The 17,946-nt window shown below is 29.1% G+C and overlaps 2 protein-coding genes across 2 annotated transcripts; one reads left to right on the forward strand and one right to left on the reverse strand.

The window, feature by feature from the left end:
* Positions 1-10: 10 nt before the first annotated feature.
* On the forward strand, positions 11-4,096 carry LOC114128917 (tetratricopeptide repeat protein 9C-like). Its single transcript, XM_050197290.1, has 2 exons — positions 11-295; positions 2,817-4,096. The coding sequence occupies exon 2, from the start codon at positions 2,921-2,923 to the stop codon at positions 3,761-3,763; it is 843 nt and encodes a 280-aa protein (XP_050053247.1). The 5' UTR covers positions 11-295; positions 2,817-2,920; the 3' UTR covers positions 3,764-4,096.
* Positions 4,097-9,332: 5,236 nt separating this feature from the next.
* LOC114123086 (atlastin) lies at positions 9,333-17,933 on the reverse strand. The gene is made up of 10 exons (XM_050210207.1): positions 17,811-17,933; positions 17,598-17,730; positions 13,247-13,470; positions 12,867-13,178; positions 12,504-12,792; positions 12,253-12,437; positions 11,955-12,176; positions 11,665-11,879; positions 10,816-10,882; positions 9,333-10,752 (listed from the first exon to the last, which is right to left on the reverse strand). The coding sequence occupies exons 3-10, from the start codon at positions 13,463-13,465 to the stop codon at positions 10,567-10,569; spliced, it is 1,695 nt and encodes a 564-aa protein (XP_050066164.1). The 5' UTR covers positions 13,466-13,470; positions 17,598-17,730; positions 17,811-17,933; the 3' UTR covers positions 9,333-10,566.
* Positions 17,934-17,946: the final 13 nt, after the last annotated feature.

The following is a 17,946-nucleotide window of genomic DNA, read 5'->3' on the forward strand; positions in this document are numbered from 1 at the left end:
TATTTTATAGGTCGTTCCTTTTGACGAACTCAACCTGACCCGTGCATTCCCTCAGACAGAGGCTGTCGACGTTACTTGCACGAGCTGAACCCGAGACTGGTCGACGACTCGTTCCGTTTTGTCGTGTATGCAGCGCCCTAAACACGTTTACAGCTGTTTAATCGCAAACTTTCGACGTCGTTGGCTGATTAAAAAAAAAACTTCCATCGCCTTCTCCAAACTACTATTACCCTATAGTATCGCACACACCATCGTAACATTCGCAGTCATACACACGCGTACTCACGTGTAGTAGGTACGTATCGCGTTTTACAAATAGGTAACAGCGAGTGACATAAATCCCGTCTACACTTGCTGTATTTTTATTTTTGTGTCATTTATTATTACCCGTTGCTGTTAAAGCTCTAGCGGGTGTTGATAAAAACCCTCAAGAAGAGTCTGCAGAGGCAGATTCTTTTGCACTTACTCGTGTAGCCGAAAACATCACGGCCAAAATTCTAAATACTTCACTGTTCACAGGCGTATATAATCACACATATAATGTATGTCTAACATATTTGAAAATAAATTATATATTATTAGGTACCTACTTTTTTTGTTAGTTTTTAAGTTTTTTTACTTTTTTGGATGACATTTATTTTTAACCTCTTATTCATGACCAGATATTTTTTCGGAGTACTTTCTTTAATGTATACAAATAGGAATTAAAAAAAATTTTTTAGTTTAGACGAGAGAGTGAAGTAGCCAAGATGTATTCAGTAAAAGGTTAATCTCCTAATCCACCTATCTGGCATTTACACTAAGTAGGTACCTATAAAGTTATAAGTTGTAATTAGTTATACAATTATAACTAATGAACTACATATCTGAAAATAAATTATTATAAATCGAAATACTTCGAATGACATTCTACTTTAAAATAAGCAGCTCAGTATTCTATAGTGATTGGTATATAAATAGTAATATGTTACTATTATAGCGGTTTCCAACCTATGGCCGCGAACTGCATGGTACTGGGCTGTGAACCATATAATATTAAATATTATATAATAATAATATTTATTGCTAGTAGAAAAAATGTATACAAGGTATAATGGGTGCATATATTAAGTTACTAGCTTTGCTCTATACTGAGGTAATACCTCTTATCGTAGAGCAAGAATGCTTAGCTAGATGTAATTTTAAACATAAAAAAGAAAAGAAAATATAGGTACCTATATAATAAATATGTTAAATATTAAATTTAAAATAGAATACAATTTAAAGAGATAATAAATTCACAATTTGATTTTGATATAGTGATGTATAAAGAATACAGTATAATTTAAGGGTATGAAAAAATAATCATGATTATTGATCATATAAAATATTATTTTGTAATTGAATATTTAGAATTTTTAATAAGTTAGCTGTTAAATAAATATTTCCACTTTTCAGGCACAACCTTCCATTAATAATAGTTCTGAACTTTAATTAACTTCAATTTTCTTAACTTTTTTTAATTTTTACAAATTATCATAAAACCAAATTTTTAGTTTAAATTTAAAATGCGAATAGTTTGCACACTTTCTTATCACATCAGGGATGATCTCTAATGACCTTAGACCAACTTGAGTGAATGTATTAGAGGCTTTCTTGGTGTTAGTAAATGGAATTTCGAAGTATTAATTCTTTTAAAATTATGACGATTATTTTTAATTTTAATTGCTTTAGTTTTATAAATAAAACAAATTGCTTGCTTTTTGTATAGTTTATCAAGTTAAAGTATTCGAAATAGTTTGAATATCTCTTTAGAAGGGAAGGTTTTTGGTTTACTTAAGATAGATACTTTCATGCATGATGCATATGAATATAGGTGTGCTATTAGTGGGCATTAAAGATTTTTTTACGAAATTGGTGGTCCGCACAACTAAAAACATTGGAAACCGCTGTACTACTACATTATAATAGGTAGGTAGGTAACTTATAAGTGATGTTACAATTTTACGAATATTCAGCCATTCCCAAAGTATCAACCAACATAAAATTAAACCGTCCGGTGTGCTACTACACGACATTGCATCTTGGCAAATCAACCCCCTTGTTAACGTAAAGAAATCAACCAAAGTATATGGTGTATGAATATCTTGACATGATAAAAAAAAATTATCCCGTCCCATGTGGACATACAGGCCCGATTGTATAATATTATTTTTTATGATTATATTAAGAAACTATAATGAGTAAGTACCTACATTATTCTTGTATATAATGGAAAAACAATAAGTTACCTATCAAAAGGTCACATGTCCATAAGCCGTGAGTATACAAGGTAGTTGAGGGTACCCTTTACATTAAAAATAAAATAAAAAAAATTTCAATAATACTTATTACCTATTGACAACTTGTGAATGAAATATACGATTGTTCATTGTTATCTTAATACCTACGTAAGATTATTAAGATTTGACAATTTTTTTAATAACTTTTTGAATTCTCATAGTTTATATTATTTAAATTATGGGTAATTAGCTAACCCGGAAAACATAAAGCTTACAAAAAAATCCTATAAAAAAAAAAAAAAACACTTTCAGTTTTTCTCTAATTTTTTAATTTTCCCGCTAACTTTACCAATTATACTTTCCGAAAAAGCCTTAATCGGATTATTATGGTTTTTTTTTTTTGAATGGGCCCGAACGGTCTTTCGGTTTTCATGTCACGAGCTTACCAATAACAAACGGCATTTCGTAATTCGTTTATACATAATATATTAATTAATAGATACCTAATAAATAAATAAAACATATATTATATTAAACGTGCAGAGGGTTTTGCAGGAACCGAGTGAAAATCCTGTATAGATTCAGAGCCTGCATCTTGCGAGGTCATCATTGGTCGAACCGATAGTCGAAATCATCGAATCATCTAGTCGGCCGCAGAAATGAAGAGAATTCCCGTTTGCGAGGTGATCGACCAGCGTCCGGTGGTCGACAAAGATTTGCCGCGGCCGTCTTCCGTATTCCGGCCGCTGACCGGCGACGTGTGCCACATCGTACTGACAGAGCTACGGATACCGTCCAGCACGATGAACTGCGGCCTGTTCGAGGAGTTCCGCGACGACTGGCGACCGATCAAGGCGCACATTAAGGTCGGCGAGGCGGACTGCACGGTGGACAGGGGCCTGCAGGCCGTAGTGCTGGAAATGCGGCCGGGCGAGTACCGGGACTTTTGCGTGGGCGACGGGGGCGAAGGTCGCATCTCCGGCCGAGTGTTCCTGTCGTACGTCGACAAGACGTCCCGCACGAGCTGGCGCGACGACGACAGGCTGAAGCTGACGGCGGCGGCCCGGCACAAGGACGAGGGCAACCAGCTATACGGACAGGGCCGGTTCGCGGACGCGTTCCACCGGTTCAACCTGGCGGTCAGGGCGGTGCTGTTCGTCCGGGACCCGGACGCCGTGCGCGCCGACCGGGACGCCATGTACGCGGTCGTGTGCAACAACATGGCCGCCTGCCAGCTGCAGATGAGCAACTACGAACACGCGCACCAACTGTCCGGCAAGGTGCTGGCCGTCGAACCGGACAACGTCAAGGCCCTGGTGCGCCGGTGCCGGGCGTCCGCCGAGCTCCGCATGTTCGACGGCGCCCTGGCCGACGCGGTCCGCGCCCTGGAAATCGACCCCGGCAACGTGGTCGCCGAGCGGTACCGGGACGTGGCGACGCGCGGCGTGAACGACCAGAACGCCCGTTACGGCGACATGGTCAAGAAGATGTTCGCGGCCTGAGGCGGAGTCGCAGCTCGCGCGTGCGCATCAGTGTACGCGTGCCTAATATATACAATATTAATATTATGTACGTCGACGATACGATAAAGCCGTTTGACAACGATATATTATTATTTTTCCTGTAACGATTGTATTTTGCGTACAACGTGCGATTTTCAAAGTGCCAGTGCGTTACTATTTATTATTTTCATAATATTATACTTATTAATACGATTTATCGCCTGTATATGAGTTGTTCATTTTTATCGTTCTTACTATGTACATTACTATATCGCCCGTGTATTTAGGCACTTATTAATAATATAATAAATACATTAATAATTATAAACGATACGTCATTTTTGAGTTTTTCTTGTTTTTATCGGACATCGGTGTTCGAACCTCCACGTGGGTACCTTCTGCATGGCTATATACTTATTATTATACAGTAAAACCTTTCTATACGGAATCGCTTTGGTCCAACAACTTTTTCCGTTATAGGGACGCAGAATTAAATTATATTATTTTTTGAATTGGGACTATTGACGTATTCCGCTATTTATATCGTCTAATAGCGTGTACGTTATAGAGAGGTTTTGCCGAAAATATATTAATGCGTGTTAACACGTCGTATTTAAGATTAATCGTACAATATAGATATACAGTTGTACCTATTACTACGCTATTGCAGTATGGTAAGTAAAGGTTCAATGACGAACCCGCCCTGCATGCTCACTATAGGCCAGTAATATCTACAAATGTACAATTTGGGCCCAATTAAGACTTAAAAACAAAATATAAACTGCATTTTAATACCTACATATTGTTATTAAACAATTTCATTTTTAATTAAATATTTATTATATTAGTAGTTGGAGAATATAATCCGCGGTCTTTCATCTCATGGGTACGACAAGTGGTATGCAATTTCAGAACTACGAGTGCGATGTACATAAAAGTGAATCGCTTATACGCACAAACTTTATATTATTAGTATGGATTGGAATCTCAAAAAAAAAAAATAAAAATAAAAATATTTATTTTAGAAACTTGAAATTTTTTTAATGCAAGTAATTATATAACCAAAATTATCATTTTCTAATTACCTACTTGTAGTATACATCGAATTAAATCAAAAAATAAAAAACATTTTATTTAAAAAAAGAACAATCTAGATATTCCATATTATTGTTGTTCTAAATTATACTGCGACGTTTGCTTGAGGTGGTTAGTGTGTTTGTAAAACGATGGCACTTCTTTTACACATTGAAAAATACGTAAAAACTAGTTTTTTTTTAGAAAAAAACTACCTACAAGTGGCTGCGGGCGCAATAAGAAATATTATTTTCAATTTTTTTACGTTTTTAAGCATTTAAATTCATTAGTCATCGTAATAGGGGATCTCCGATCGATATACATCGATATATCTGTTTAAGGGGGTCCCGAATAGGCACAATTTAGATGTGATTTGCCAGAGTTAGAATGAGCACCTTCACTTTCACCTTCACCTTTAACCTTTCTTTTTTTCTTTATATGTCTCTTGAACTTAGAATAATTTCACCAGTTTATTTCATTTAATTATTTGGACTTAGAATATTTTTACAATAAAACACTTTAAATATATTCCATCAGCATTTATTATTTCAACTTCCACCTCAAATCTACATCAATACGGTTGCTCAGACGGGACATGCTACAATACTGAATAGCATGGGTTTAGCTATTTACATATAAATTTATTCTCGCCATAAACACAATAAAAATGTTGCCGTCAAGGCAGTGGCGTATTTACGGGGGTGGTGTAAAGGGTTTCCACCTCCCTAGAACCAAAATATTTTATATAATGGTTAGAGCAAAATAAAAATTAAGTACTAATATCTCGTAATTTGTGTCATAAATATAATATAATCCCCCCCTCAGAAAAAAATCGTATCTACACCACCGCGCCAAGGAAATGATTTTTCGGTGTTAAAATATACTTATTCATCAAAAATCGAACTTTATTATAAAAGCAAAATCATTGCCGAATATGGCATTAGCATATAACAAATTGGAAATAAAAACATCACGTTATTCAGAAAGAGTAATCGAAATAGAATGCGCACAAGAAGAATTGGAAGTTCCAAAAAAGAAACGGCAAACAATGTATTAGCGAGTCAAGCGATTTTTTAAGTGCATGTTTTGCTACTGTGGTTAATTTTAACTTTTTGTTTTTTTTTTTTAAATTTATATTTAATGAAGTACTTTAGAGACTATATTATGCATAAATTAATACACTATTTTTATAATAATCAGCTAGTATAATTAGTGAATTTTGTTTTGTGCATCAGAGGTGTAAAGATTATTATAATATAACAATACAATTTATTATATTACAATAAACCCTTTGATACATAAAACAAAAACACACTAATTATACTAGTTATTATTGTTAAAATAATTGATTAGTTTATGCATAGCTGCTAAAGTATTTCATATTAGATCATTATTATTTAATGTTTAATAATAATAGTTATAATATAATAAATGAATATTTTCGAGTAATTTAATTGGTTTTTATTTAATACAAGTAAAATAGTATAAAAGTCCAGTAAACATTTTCCAGTAGTTTCAAAAAAACCAGGAAAAAACAAAAAAAAAAAGTAATGGAAAAACGGGAATTTTTACGGAAAACAAGTTTTTGACAAAATCGATTTTTTATTCAGTTATAATTCACATCTCATCACTGTGGATACTAGAAATTTTCACTAAATGTTTAAATTAGAATTATCTATAGACTATATACAGCTAATTTTCAAAGTATTTTGACTTTTTTTATACTTTTTTTTAACTTTCAAGTTAATTTTATAAGTTATAATTGATTTGTTAAAATAGTCGGTAATAGTAGTGTGAATATTAAAATCCAAACTAACGTTACTGCTGTCGAATTGCACTCAAAAACGATAAAGCATTAGTGGACGACACATCGTATTATGATTTATGGCACTGGTAGATGTATCAATATTGCATACACTAAACGCCGTGTTACTTTTAAAATAATGAAGTGACAAAAATGCTAAATCTAAAATTTTTCAGGGTTCCGTACTGTGAGGGGACCCTGTTACTTTGGCTCCGCTGTCGATCCGGCCACCTGTCACTAGGAACCATCTCATTAACCGTGAAAGTTAAACAGTTGAAATTTTCCCATGTGTGCATTTCTGTTGCCGCTATAACAACAAATACTTTAAAAAATGATAGGCCCAACCCCAGGAGGTGCTCAAACAGACATTTTGAAATTTACGATGGGAATTTTATTTATATGATATTTTAGTTTGGTTGCTATTCGTTACATTAATAATAATAATTAGCACGTAAGAAATATTTTAATAATTCTTATAAGCCATAATATGGCTATTCGATATAAATTTGCCGTAGCCCGTACATGGTTTATATAGTATATATATATATATATATATATATATTACGATGTACCCACGTTAGCACAGTACACTCTATTTATTTTTATAACTTTCGCCGAAGCTCTACAACACAATCATACCTTATCGCCATGCGACCGTCGATTCAAATATACGTTTTTCCATTATTTTGTCATCGTAGTACTTACCTATTAATCCAGAATAAAGCATGATGGACAAGTTACATCTAAAGCTAAATTAGTTTTTTCTTTGTAAGTTTGTGTGTTTATATTGAATGGCCTGGAGGAAATTTATTTTCCTGACCTGAATTTTTTTCCCTGCACTCGTGGTACGGAACCCTTCGTGAGCAAGTTGTCCGGTTTTTTTTTATTAATCTTCTCCCTGTAGTTTTAACAATTTAAACCGTCTTATGTACTTATACTGTCTATATATATATACATTTTTTTTTTAATGTTACAATAATTTTATACGTGGAAAATCAGTGCTTAAGGAGTGATATTGTATCGTTACACTTGGACAGAATATCTAACATCACTGAGTCTAAATATATTGGAAGAGATTATGGTTTCATGTTATTTAAAAGGAATTAATTTCAAAATAGGTGGATATTTTTGGTTTAGTTTAAGTGCGTTAATACATAATTTAATGTGAAATTGAATTTTTCTGGTATAGAACTTATTTAATAATAATGATTTTATTTGATGAGTTCGATGAAAAAGTTGAATAAGTGTCACTTTAGTGCGCATATCTATACGTTGGTGTGTATACGACTAAGTATAAAATGACAAAAATAAAAAACCCATTAATGATATTATAATGTAAAATTATCTATATTGAAATTCGAAAGTGTGTATTATAATCATAAAATACTTAGGTTTTACTCGGTCAATTTATACGAATTATAAAATAAAAATGGATAAATATCTGTGATTAATATGGTTTTTAGACTTTATATGTTTAAACACTTTGCATTATATCGTTACTATAGTTACTATAACTATTATATATAGCTATATAAAATCTATACAAACTTTTACAACCCCCCCTTTTAAGTCAAATTTTGAAAAATTCTTTCTTAGTGTGCCCCTACATTGCTTAAGGAACCTCTGTACAAAATGTTAAGTCTTCATACCCAGTGGTTTAGTATATATTACTGAATATAATAGCTGAAATACAATACGAAAGACTAATTGGCCTGGTATTAAGGGCTAAAATTTTAATAACAAACCATGTACTAATTTAGGTGCATTTACATATAAACATAAAACGTAAACTACCTTTGATTTACCAAAGCAATATTTAAAATATTAGAATAGGTTATTCCATGTTAAAATACGAAATAAAAAACTTTTCAGTTTTTATTATTTTTTAGATTTTCTAATTAATAATCTAACTGCAGACAATTTGATAAAATTTTAAGAATATTATGGTGAGTTATGTTTATTTATTTCATTGGTGGTGTTGATTCCAATTCTTGAGTACCTGTTTTAGTTTACCATATTGTTGAAAAGATTTTCTAGATCTTTACTGCTGTAATTGAAATTGGAATAATATTTTTTTTTTCATTTTATACTGATTATAAAGTTGAAAGTTTTTTATAAATACAAAAAATATCTAATTATGATTAACATAGTTTTAACTAGGTTTGACAAGTATAAATTTTTCCTATTATGGCATTCTTCGTATATTATTATCTTTCCTAGGAATCGTATTCTGTATTTTATCCAAAATTAGAATTAAAAAAACTAAAAATTGGGTAGTTGCAGACCTGATCTTAATCGGTATACTCAGTTAAATACAGTTTTTGCAATTACCTCAATTAACAAATTATATCATGTTGTATAAGTTTTTGTCTTTTAAATACCTAGATAAATATAGTGGAATGACTGGGTTGCAAAGTTGTTTGAAGAAATCTAAGCAAAATACTTTTTCAACCACTCAGCTTTATAAAAAAAAATAAGGTAAAAGTAGGTATAATTCAATATTTTTTACTATAGTAAGCTTGAAATAAAAATAGTAAATATATTGGAAGAGATTATGGTTTCATGTTATTTAAAAGGAATTAATTTCAAAATAGGTGGATATTTTTGGTTTAGTTTAAGTGCTTGGTTGAAAAATTTACAAAATTATTAACTATGTATAATAAATTAATAACTAATAAAATACAAAATAAGTTCATTAAAAATATAGAACATACATTTAATCATAAAATTATGAACACAACAACCTATACACCCAAAACACTGACAATCAGTGCCATACTATAAATGTAATATACTAAATACAAAACATCTAGTATCTTTAACATTAAAGTTAAACTTGCAAAAAATTAAAGTTGTGAATTCACATTGTACTGGAATAAATAACTTAATTTTGATTGCTCTATTTTTTACATAAAATACCATTCGTTCAAAGACGATTATGAATATTACAAAAATAAATAATATAACCCTTGTTTTTATTATTATCATTTTTACTATAGTATAAATCCAGAAAAAACAACAGTCCCGTAATTAATTAACATCCATGGCACTTAAAATAGTAATATTTATGTACATACATTTTAATATTAAACCCACTGTAAAATGGTTATTGGTTTACATCAATTATTTATTTAGCAATGTAATTAATATATTATAATTTTTACCAATAAACCGTTGTGTTGAATGTTTTTACATAAAACAAAAATATAATCCATAGTTAAGATAAATTATGAATAGAAATATAACAACTAATGTAAATAAAATAATTTAAACATCAGTTATTATTATTGCGAATACATTTATGGGCGATTAAGACTTAATGGTCCTAACAGTATTAAGTATTTAGTTATTTAACAGTAATATTATTATATGTTAATTAAAGTATTAAAACCAAATGAATAAAGCTGTTGTATAAAGAAAATATTATGACTGGGTTCTAGTCCCCATGATTTGAGCAATTTATTTAAGAAAAAGTATAATTGAAATATATTTGGAAGACTAAGATGGGTCTTTCTAATAAAAAAATAAATAAAATCAAATTATATTAAAATAGTTGTTGAAATGATTATGCATATTAAATGAAGAAAAATATTTTGATATAATAATATTAAAACTAGGTTTTATTCAATAAAAATTTTTACTCATTTTTGTATTGTTAGATCTATGGTAGAAATTTCTTTGAAACAAAATGTATTGTTTTCTTAAAAAAACTAATGAAGGAATATTATGAATTCAACACAACAAATAGTATTAACCATCAATACACATTAACATTTAAAAATGGTAATAAACAATGAATTTCACATACAAGTAGATAGGTATAACATTATATATATATAAATAAAAAAAAAATATATATAATCACAGAAAGTTAACATATGTGTGCCATTTATGAGACGACCTAACGTCATGAGGCAATATTATATCATGACTGTCTAAACCTGTCGTTCATCTCAACATGAGAATTCATTCTATGCATTGGTTTTTTTCCAAACGGTGACTGAACACCCGTAATAGGAGATGTTGTGTTTTTCACAGCTATGTTGATTGCTTGGTTAGTGGCCTGTTCTAAACCTTTTTGAAGGAAAATTTCATAGCTTGGCTTTAACAGCTAAAATAATTTAAAATAATTAACAATCATTATAGATATTTTAATAATTAATAAAATACTAACATTGTCCCACGTAATGTTAGCTGCATCATCAATAGTTGAGCCTAGTTCACTATGTACTCCACTGTACCTGTAATAGAATACAAAATAAAAATATTTGTAGAAACTTTAAAAGCATAAAGTAAGTAAAAAAGGCTAAAAAAAAAAAAAACTAAAATTCATGAACAACAAGAATCATTAGTTTTATCAATATTAACAGAACTAAACAATAATATGGTAATTATTGTTTATAAATTGTTAAAATTTGCCACTTATTTACTTCATCTATATGTTAAACTAATTCTAAATAGGTAAAAATTGTTCAATAAAACCCCGGGTGAATTTTTTACAGATAAATTTAAATTTTTATTAAAATAAAATAAGCATAATTTCTAGCTTTTTAGTATATTATATACAATAAAAATTGTTTTCTCAAACCACATTAGTTATAAATGACAGATCGTGTTCAAAATTAGATGTTTTATATAAAATCACAATTTTGTGTTATTATGGAAAAATGAATATATATTAAATTTTGTTTAGAACTGGTAGTACCAACTATAGCAACTGTTGATCAAACGAACATCTTATTAAACTGTATTTGAAAATGAAAATTTGAGTTTTTAATGATATAAATACTATAATATTAAGAGAATACCCGTGTTGTTTCCATATTACATGAATACAGCATAGAAAATTTTCGTTCAGCAGAAACAGTTTTATGCTGTTAACTTTAATAACAGAGTAAATTTATTTATTACAAAACTTAAAGGTAAGAAAATATTTCCGTTCCCCACAAAAAATATCTGCTATTTGGAAGTGTCCGTTAAGTAATGTTGCACAGTATAATAAATAAATTATTAATGTACTTGCCTTATATATGCCCACATTATAAGAATGAGAAGAGCAAGACCCATAATTAAGTTAACACCACTGGCTACTGTGTACATTCCAAAGAAGTTAAATAATCCAGATATGAAATAACAAGCAACTGCAACTGCAAAGAATACTGCAGGTGTACGTGCGGATTTGAATACATTTTTGCTTTCATTTTGCGATTTAAATTTTAAGAAATCTTCATCGATATCCTAAAAATTATTAAAAAAATTAAACAGTTTACTATTTAGTAATATAAATCAAAAAGTATATAAAAATTGTCTTACAGCCTCTAATTTAAATTTGTAAGATTCTGAAAATTCATCACCCCCCATTTTTCTCTTAACAACAAATTGCTCCATAGCCATGTCTTTGCTCTTCATATGTTCCTCATCTAGTGTGTTGGTATTCAAATATGGTCTGTTACCACCACAAATAGTATCCATCATCTGGCGGTACACTTCTCGAGCAGATGCAACAGCAGATAAATTATTTGCTTCAGCAGTTGTCTAACATATAATTATTACAATAAATTTATTATTATTATTTTTTACTTAATTCTTATAAATATTTATCGAAACTTACAACAAGCATAGATTTTGGTTCTGGTAGTTCAGCTCCGGTAAACAATTTAATATATGCTTTGAAATACTGGACTAACTCTTTTGCTTTTATTTTTTGTCCACCAATCTCTTTCAAAATTAATTTATTTGGCTTCAACAACATTGGTATCAAAGTTAATAGATTTTGTTTAAAGTCTGGTTCAATATCTAAATTATATTAAATATTAAAATTTAATCTCACTAAATTACTAATATAGTTAAATTTGTTATTACCTGAAAGTTTACCATCAAAGTTGGGATTTGTAGCAACATTCAGACCAGGGTGAGGCATTAAATAACAACTGATTTCAGAAAAACAAGATTTAATATGTTTTCTAAGGGACTGAAGTTCTGGGTGTTGTTTGTCAGATATTTGAAGTCTTTTATCTAATATTTTTTGCCCACCTTCTGCACCATATTCAGCTTCATATGGAAAGCTCCAGTCCCTAACCAAGAACTGTAATTTTTGGAATGGTTTTGTACCAGTATCTTCTAGTGCTAAACGGCCATATTCAGTGAAAAGCTAAAAGAAAAAAAAATTATAAAACTATTTATTAATTAAGCAAATTGAAATAATATAATATAAAAAATAATTACTTGTAGATGTTGTAAATCATCTTCTTGTATATTAAATTTTAGATTATATATTTGGATTGAGCTAAGCAAAGTGCTTAATGCAAAAACTGTGGCACAATCTTTGACTGTACTTTCACTATCAAATGTACCTTGAGTATCTAGTAGTATGATGGCTACTTTTTCCCCATCTTCTAAGGTGGCTTTAAATACTTCAGACCACATAAGAATACCTGTAGTATCTCTATCAGATCCACCACGCCAGGTAAATCCATCCAATGGCTTATCATCTGAACCAATCCAATGAGCGTCTTCTTTTATTAGGTTTAAATGATACTATAATATTATTTTTATTAATAATATTATAATGCTTAAGTTTAAAAATTATTTTTATTTTTATTTACTGTAGCTTTCATGTATCTGAGGAAAAAATCCATTAAAAATGATTTTCCTTTTCGGTAAGATCCAGCAACAGATACCACAACAACATTTCGATCTTTAATGTCATCCTTCAAAAGAATACTTTCCAGAGCTTCTTCATCAAGTATGAACTGATGATCTTCTTCAGCCAAAACTATTGGTACTGGCTTACCAACATTTATAGAATCTTGACCTTCAGCCATAATGTCTGCAACAATGAAGTAATGGTTTTAAATGATTATTCCGTATCATTAAATTAAGTAGTAATTATAAATAGAGGTACCTAAAATACTAAAATATATTTTAAATAAAAGAGAAATAAATAACTAAAAATATTTTTTAGACTAATTCATTAAGTTGTAATGTATAATATTTTAAACACGATTATGATAGATATTTCTACTTATATAATTTTTTTGTTTATATAAATCTTAATAATACATTCAGATTTAATGTGTGCACCTAGTCTAACTTTCGAGAGTATATTATTGGAATTAACAATAAAACAATTTAAATTTGTAGACTTTTTTAAAATTAAAAATAACCTTTAGTACCTACTTTTAAGAATTTTAAGACTAAAAGTACTACGTAAAAAATAAAATAAAAATAATTTATTAGCTGTTCATTTTCAATTATTACACTGGATAATAAATAGTATTTAAAGCTGTAGGTATTACATTATGATTTAGCATATTAGGTTAATAAAGAAAAGCAATTTTTTTTTGGCACAATAACAACCTATAAATAGGTACCTATATTAAAATACAATAAAAATATAAATTAATATACTTAACATTATATAATAATAATTATTTTGTATTGAGTAAGATTATAGTAAGTAATAATTAATATCAATATTTTTACTAGATAATATTATCGAAGTGCAAAAAATAAAACATAATACATATTGTATTATTTTAAAAGAAGGACTCTAATAAAATATGAAATATTCATGACAGCAACTATTAAATTATTATTATTTATTTTAAATCAAGTGACACTCCTACCACCCTTAACTCAACTTTAGGTGTTTTAACTTAAAATTTATAACAAGGTACTTACAAACAATATAAAATGTAACTACTGTTTATGTTGGGAATTATGTACATTAATTACCATGAAATTACTTTTGAAAAAAATGTGTAATGCTACTTAACCTGTTAGATTGTACTATGATTTCATGCAACCTTCTAACAATACAACGAGGTCAACAAAGAAGCATGACAAGCTGATTTTCTCCTACTCATTAATATTACCAAAAAATAAATGTATGTTTCAATAACTTACACGAAAAATAAATAAAAAATATGTCAAATAAATTAAACTGTTAGTTAGGTAATATACGTTTATTTAATTATTTAACTTAAGAATTTAAAACAAATAATTTTACACAAAATAATTTTAAACTTATTTAAACAATTATACACAAATTAATGCTTTTAAGCAACAATGATTAATGAAATAAAACATTTTATTTGGAAGACGCTTTGACGTGGAAGGAAGGCCAGATGACCTGGAAATGATTATTTGCCCAAATCCCAATTGGCCACCAGTCTGATGGTATTTTAAGACTTTAGAAATACATGCCAAAGTTTAAATATATGTAGAAATATATATGAATATTAAAAAAATGTTTGCACCTTATTCAAAAATAAAAGTAAATATAATAATTGAATTAATTGTAAAATAGTAATACAAATAGACCTATAAATAGAATCATAAAATAGTCATTTATTTATTATTTATCATTTATCACTTGTCACTTTCGTTATTATCACAGTTTTTATTATTATAATTATTTATTACAAAAACTGCAAATATCAGTCATTGAAAATTTCAAAGAAAAAAAAATTTCAAGCTCACATCTCTAAATATTATACATTACACATATAATCGTACATCAGGTATAACATACTTAATGATTCTACTTTTCTAATTTTTCCATTCAACTACATACTTCAAAGGCCATAAGCTGCATTAGTATTTTTTTTCACTTATCTGTCAATATTACTTATGTACTACTTTATATGATAAAATGTACTCAGTATCTAGAAACTTAACTATTTCATAGAATATCATGAAAGTAAAACACCTAACAGTTAATCTTTTATGTATTAGACAAAATAATGTGTTATTTACATGTTCATGTTTATTAAATCCAATTTAGATAGTAACTATTTTGACTGCTACAGTGAGCAGAAAAAAACAATTGGTCTGCAAGACAAAAAAAAATTGTTTTCTAAATTTTCAACTGGCATTACAAATTTAACTTCAGGTGCAGGCATGATAAAAAATGTATCTATTTATTTTATTATAAATATATTGTATTGTTAACAAATATGGATCAAAATAAATTTTAAAAATTTTGGTTTATTATGTTATCAACTATGGTATTTAAAATACATGATATAATCGAGGATAAAATATCATAGAAGAGACTCTTAAATTGAAGGTATAAACAAGTTTCATATTATGTATAACTAAATATTTGTTAACTATAAATTAATGGAATTAGGTACAGAAAAAAGAATCGATCCAAGATGGAAGAATCATTCTATCACATATCCATTATATTTGTCAGTCATCTTCAATGATCTTCTTAAATTAGTTTTTTTTTGCACAGAAATACATTACTATAGACCAGAGGTTTTCAACCTTTTATACTCACGGCACCCTTAGTCATTTTCAATAATCCAGAGGCACCCTTTTGACTACTTTGATTTTATTTAGCAGTGCTTAAGTATAAACAAAAGTAGTAAAATGTAGATGTATAGTATATACGCATATTATATTTTATTAAACAAATTGTTAAACTGAACATTAAGTATATATTTTTATTTTTAATTATTATTGTATAAATAATATAATAAAAAATATATTTCAAATAATTTTGCAGAACCCTAAATAAAGTTTGCAGTACCCCGGTTGGGAATCTGCTATAGATTATCTCATGAAAGAAGGGTATCAGGTCTTGACGATAACAGATATTCTTGTGCATCCCTACTCAGCTACCGGCTCAATTAACCCTACCCAACACATTGGGCCTGGTACCCGTTCGTAACTTAGTCAACAATTCGAAATGATGAATGAATATCTTTCTTTCATGAAACAGACAATAGATAATACTCATATTATGACTTATAATTTTTTTTTTATATAAGTAATTAATCTAAAATGTATATAAATAATACAAATTAGGATACTAATTTTAGCCAGCACTATTCCATTTTGTGTATATATTTGTTTTACTTAAACACAATTGAATTAATATGATTATCTGTGATAATTAAGTATGTAGGACTAAAAGAGAATAGGTAACTATAATTTATAGATAGTTAAAAATGAATTTGGTAGAACATTTTAATAATTAATATGCGTGAGTACTTAATCAAAGAAATTTATTTATTGATATTACCTAATTAATTTTTTAGATCAATAGGTACCTAAAAATTGCTTAAATAGTTAAATATATTGATATTTATAACATTAGATGTTATCTAGGTAATACATAATTAAAATGCAAAATAATTGATATTTCAAAATTCACTAGGCACTTAGACACATATATTAAATTTGATGTCTAATAAATTATTAATAAATGTTTTTATCAAGTTGATAAGAGAATTAAAATGACTATTTAATTTCCTGATGAAGAAACTATCTACAAACACATTTTAACAATTACCTATGCAAGTTATCAATAATTTTTTAATAATGTTTGGATATATTGAAGTTTATCTACAAAATAACAACATTACCTACGAGATTACCTATTAGTTAAATAAAAATATATTGAAAAATAAACATTACAATTGTTTATTAAGCTCATTATACATAATACATGCAAACAAAACAATTAAATGCCTAAAGGTACATTCTGTTATGACAAACAGGTGATACACGAGTTAATATAATGGATAACAAGAATGTTTTTTGAATACAAACAACAAAGGTATATCGGACAACGGCAATGTTTTAAACAATGCTATGAATCTGCTAATTATTATCATTATACTTTATTCTGTGATAACATTTTAATCCTGGCAATAGGAGCACAAAATAGCAACTAATGAATATCCTGGAGATAATTAACTGGATAAATTGTTCACAAGCATTTAATTGCAAGAATACACTATAGTAGCATTTAGAGAACATTACATTTTTAGAGAACTAAATGGGGAGGGGTGGGGGAACATTAAATATGAAAATCTTTATAAGTAGATAGATGGCAAATCATTGAACGATTCCCGCCTCTTCCTTGTAGCCTTACACTACGAATATTTCGGTATACTATTCGATACTGTTACGAGTGTAATGAATTTTGGACGTGCTTACCGGGCGTAGGTAGTATTTTGGTCTCTCCGGACGCTCACTGGGTTAAACGTGTATAGTTTGACACACACACACACTGTAATGATTTCACAAACCGATCGTCAAACGTTACAAAACGAAAAATCCTACCGGAACACTGTACAAATTAACAAATTAAAATAAATAACACACATAGACACTAAACGATAGCATGCACACGAAAACGGCAAGAGTTACCATAAATAATCGAAAATTATTATCTCGCGACTCGCACAGACACCCACTTGTTCCAGTGCAGTTTACCCACGGTCGGAGTAGGAAAAAAACAGACGTCTAAAGTCTAATGTCTATCATTAAAAAAAACTTGTTTATC

The sequence above is a fragment of the Aphis gossypii genome, chromosome 1, assembly GCF_020184175.1.
Source record: "Aphis gossypii isolate Hap1 chromosome 1, ASM2018417v2, whole genome shotgun sequence".
Lineage (NCBI taxonomy): Eukaryota > Metazoa > Arthropoda > Insecta > Hemiptera > Aphididae > Aphis > Aphis gossypii.

Excerpts from the sequence above, each read along its gene's own strand:
- LOC114128917 (XM_050197290.1), top strand. The coding sequence starts at position 2,921 with ATGAAGAGAATTCCCGTTTGCGAGGTGATCGACCAGCGTCCGGTGGTC.
- LOC114123086 (XM_050210207.1), bottom strand. The coding sequence starts at position 13,465 with ATGGCTGAAGGTCAAGATTCTATAAATGTTGGTAAGCCAGTACCAATA. Across the intron at positions 13,179-13,246 it reads TCAGATACATGAAAGCTACA|TATCATTTAAACCTAATAAA; the intron begins GTAAATAAAAAT and ends ATAATATTATAG. Across the intron at positions 12,177-12,252 it reads AACCAAAATCTATGCTTGTT|ACAACTGCTGAAGCAAATAA; the intron begins GTAAGTTTCGAT and ends ATTATATGTTAG.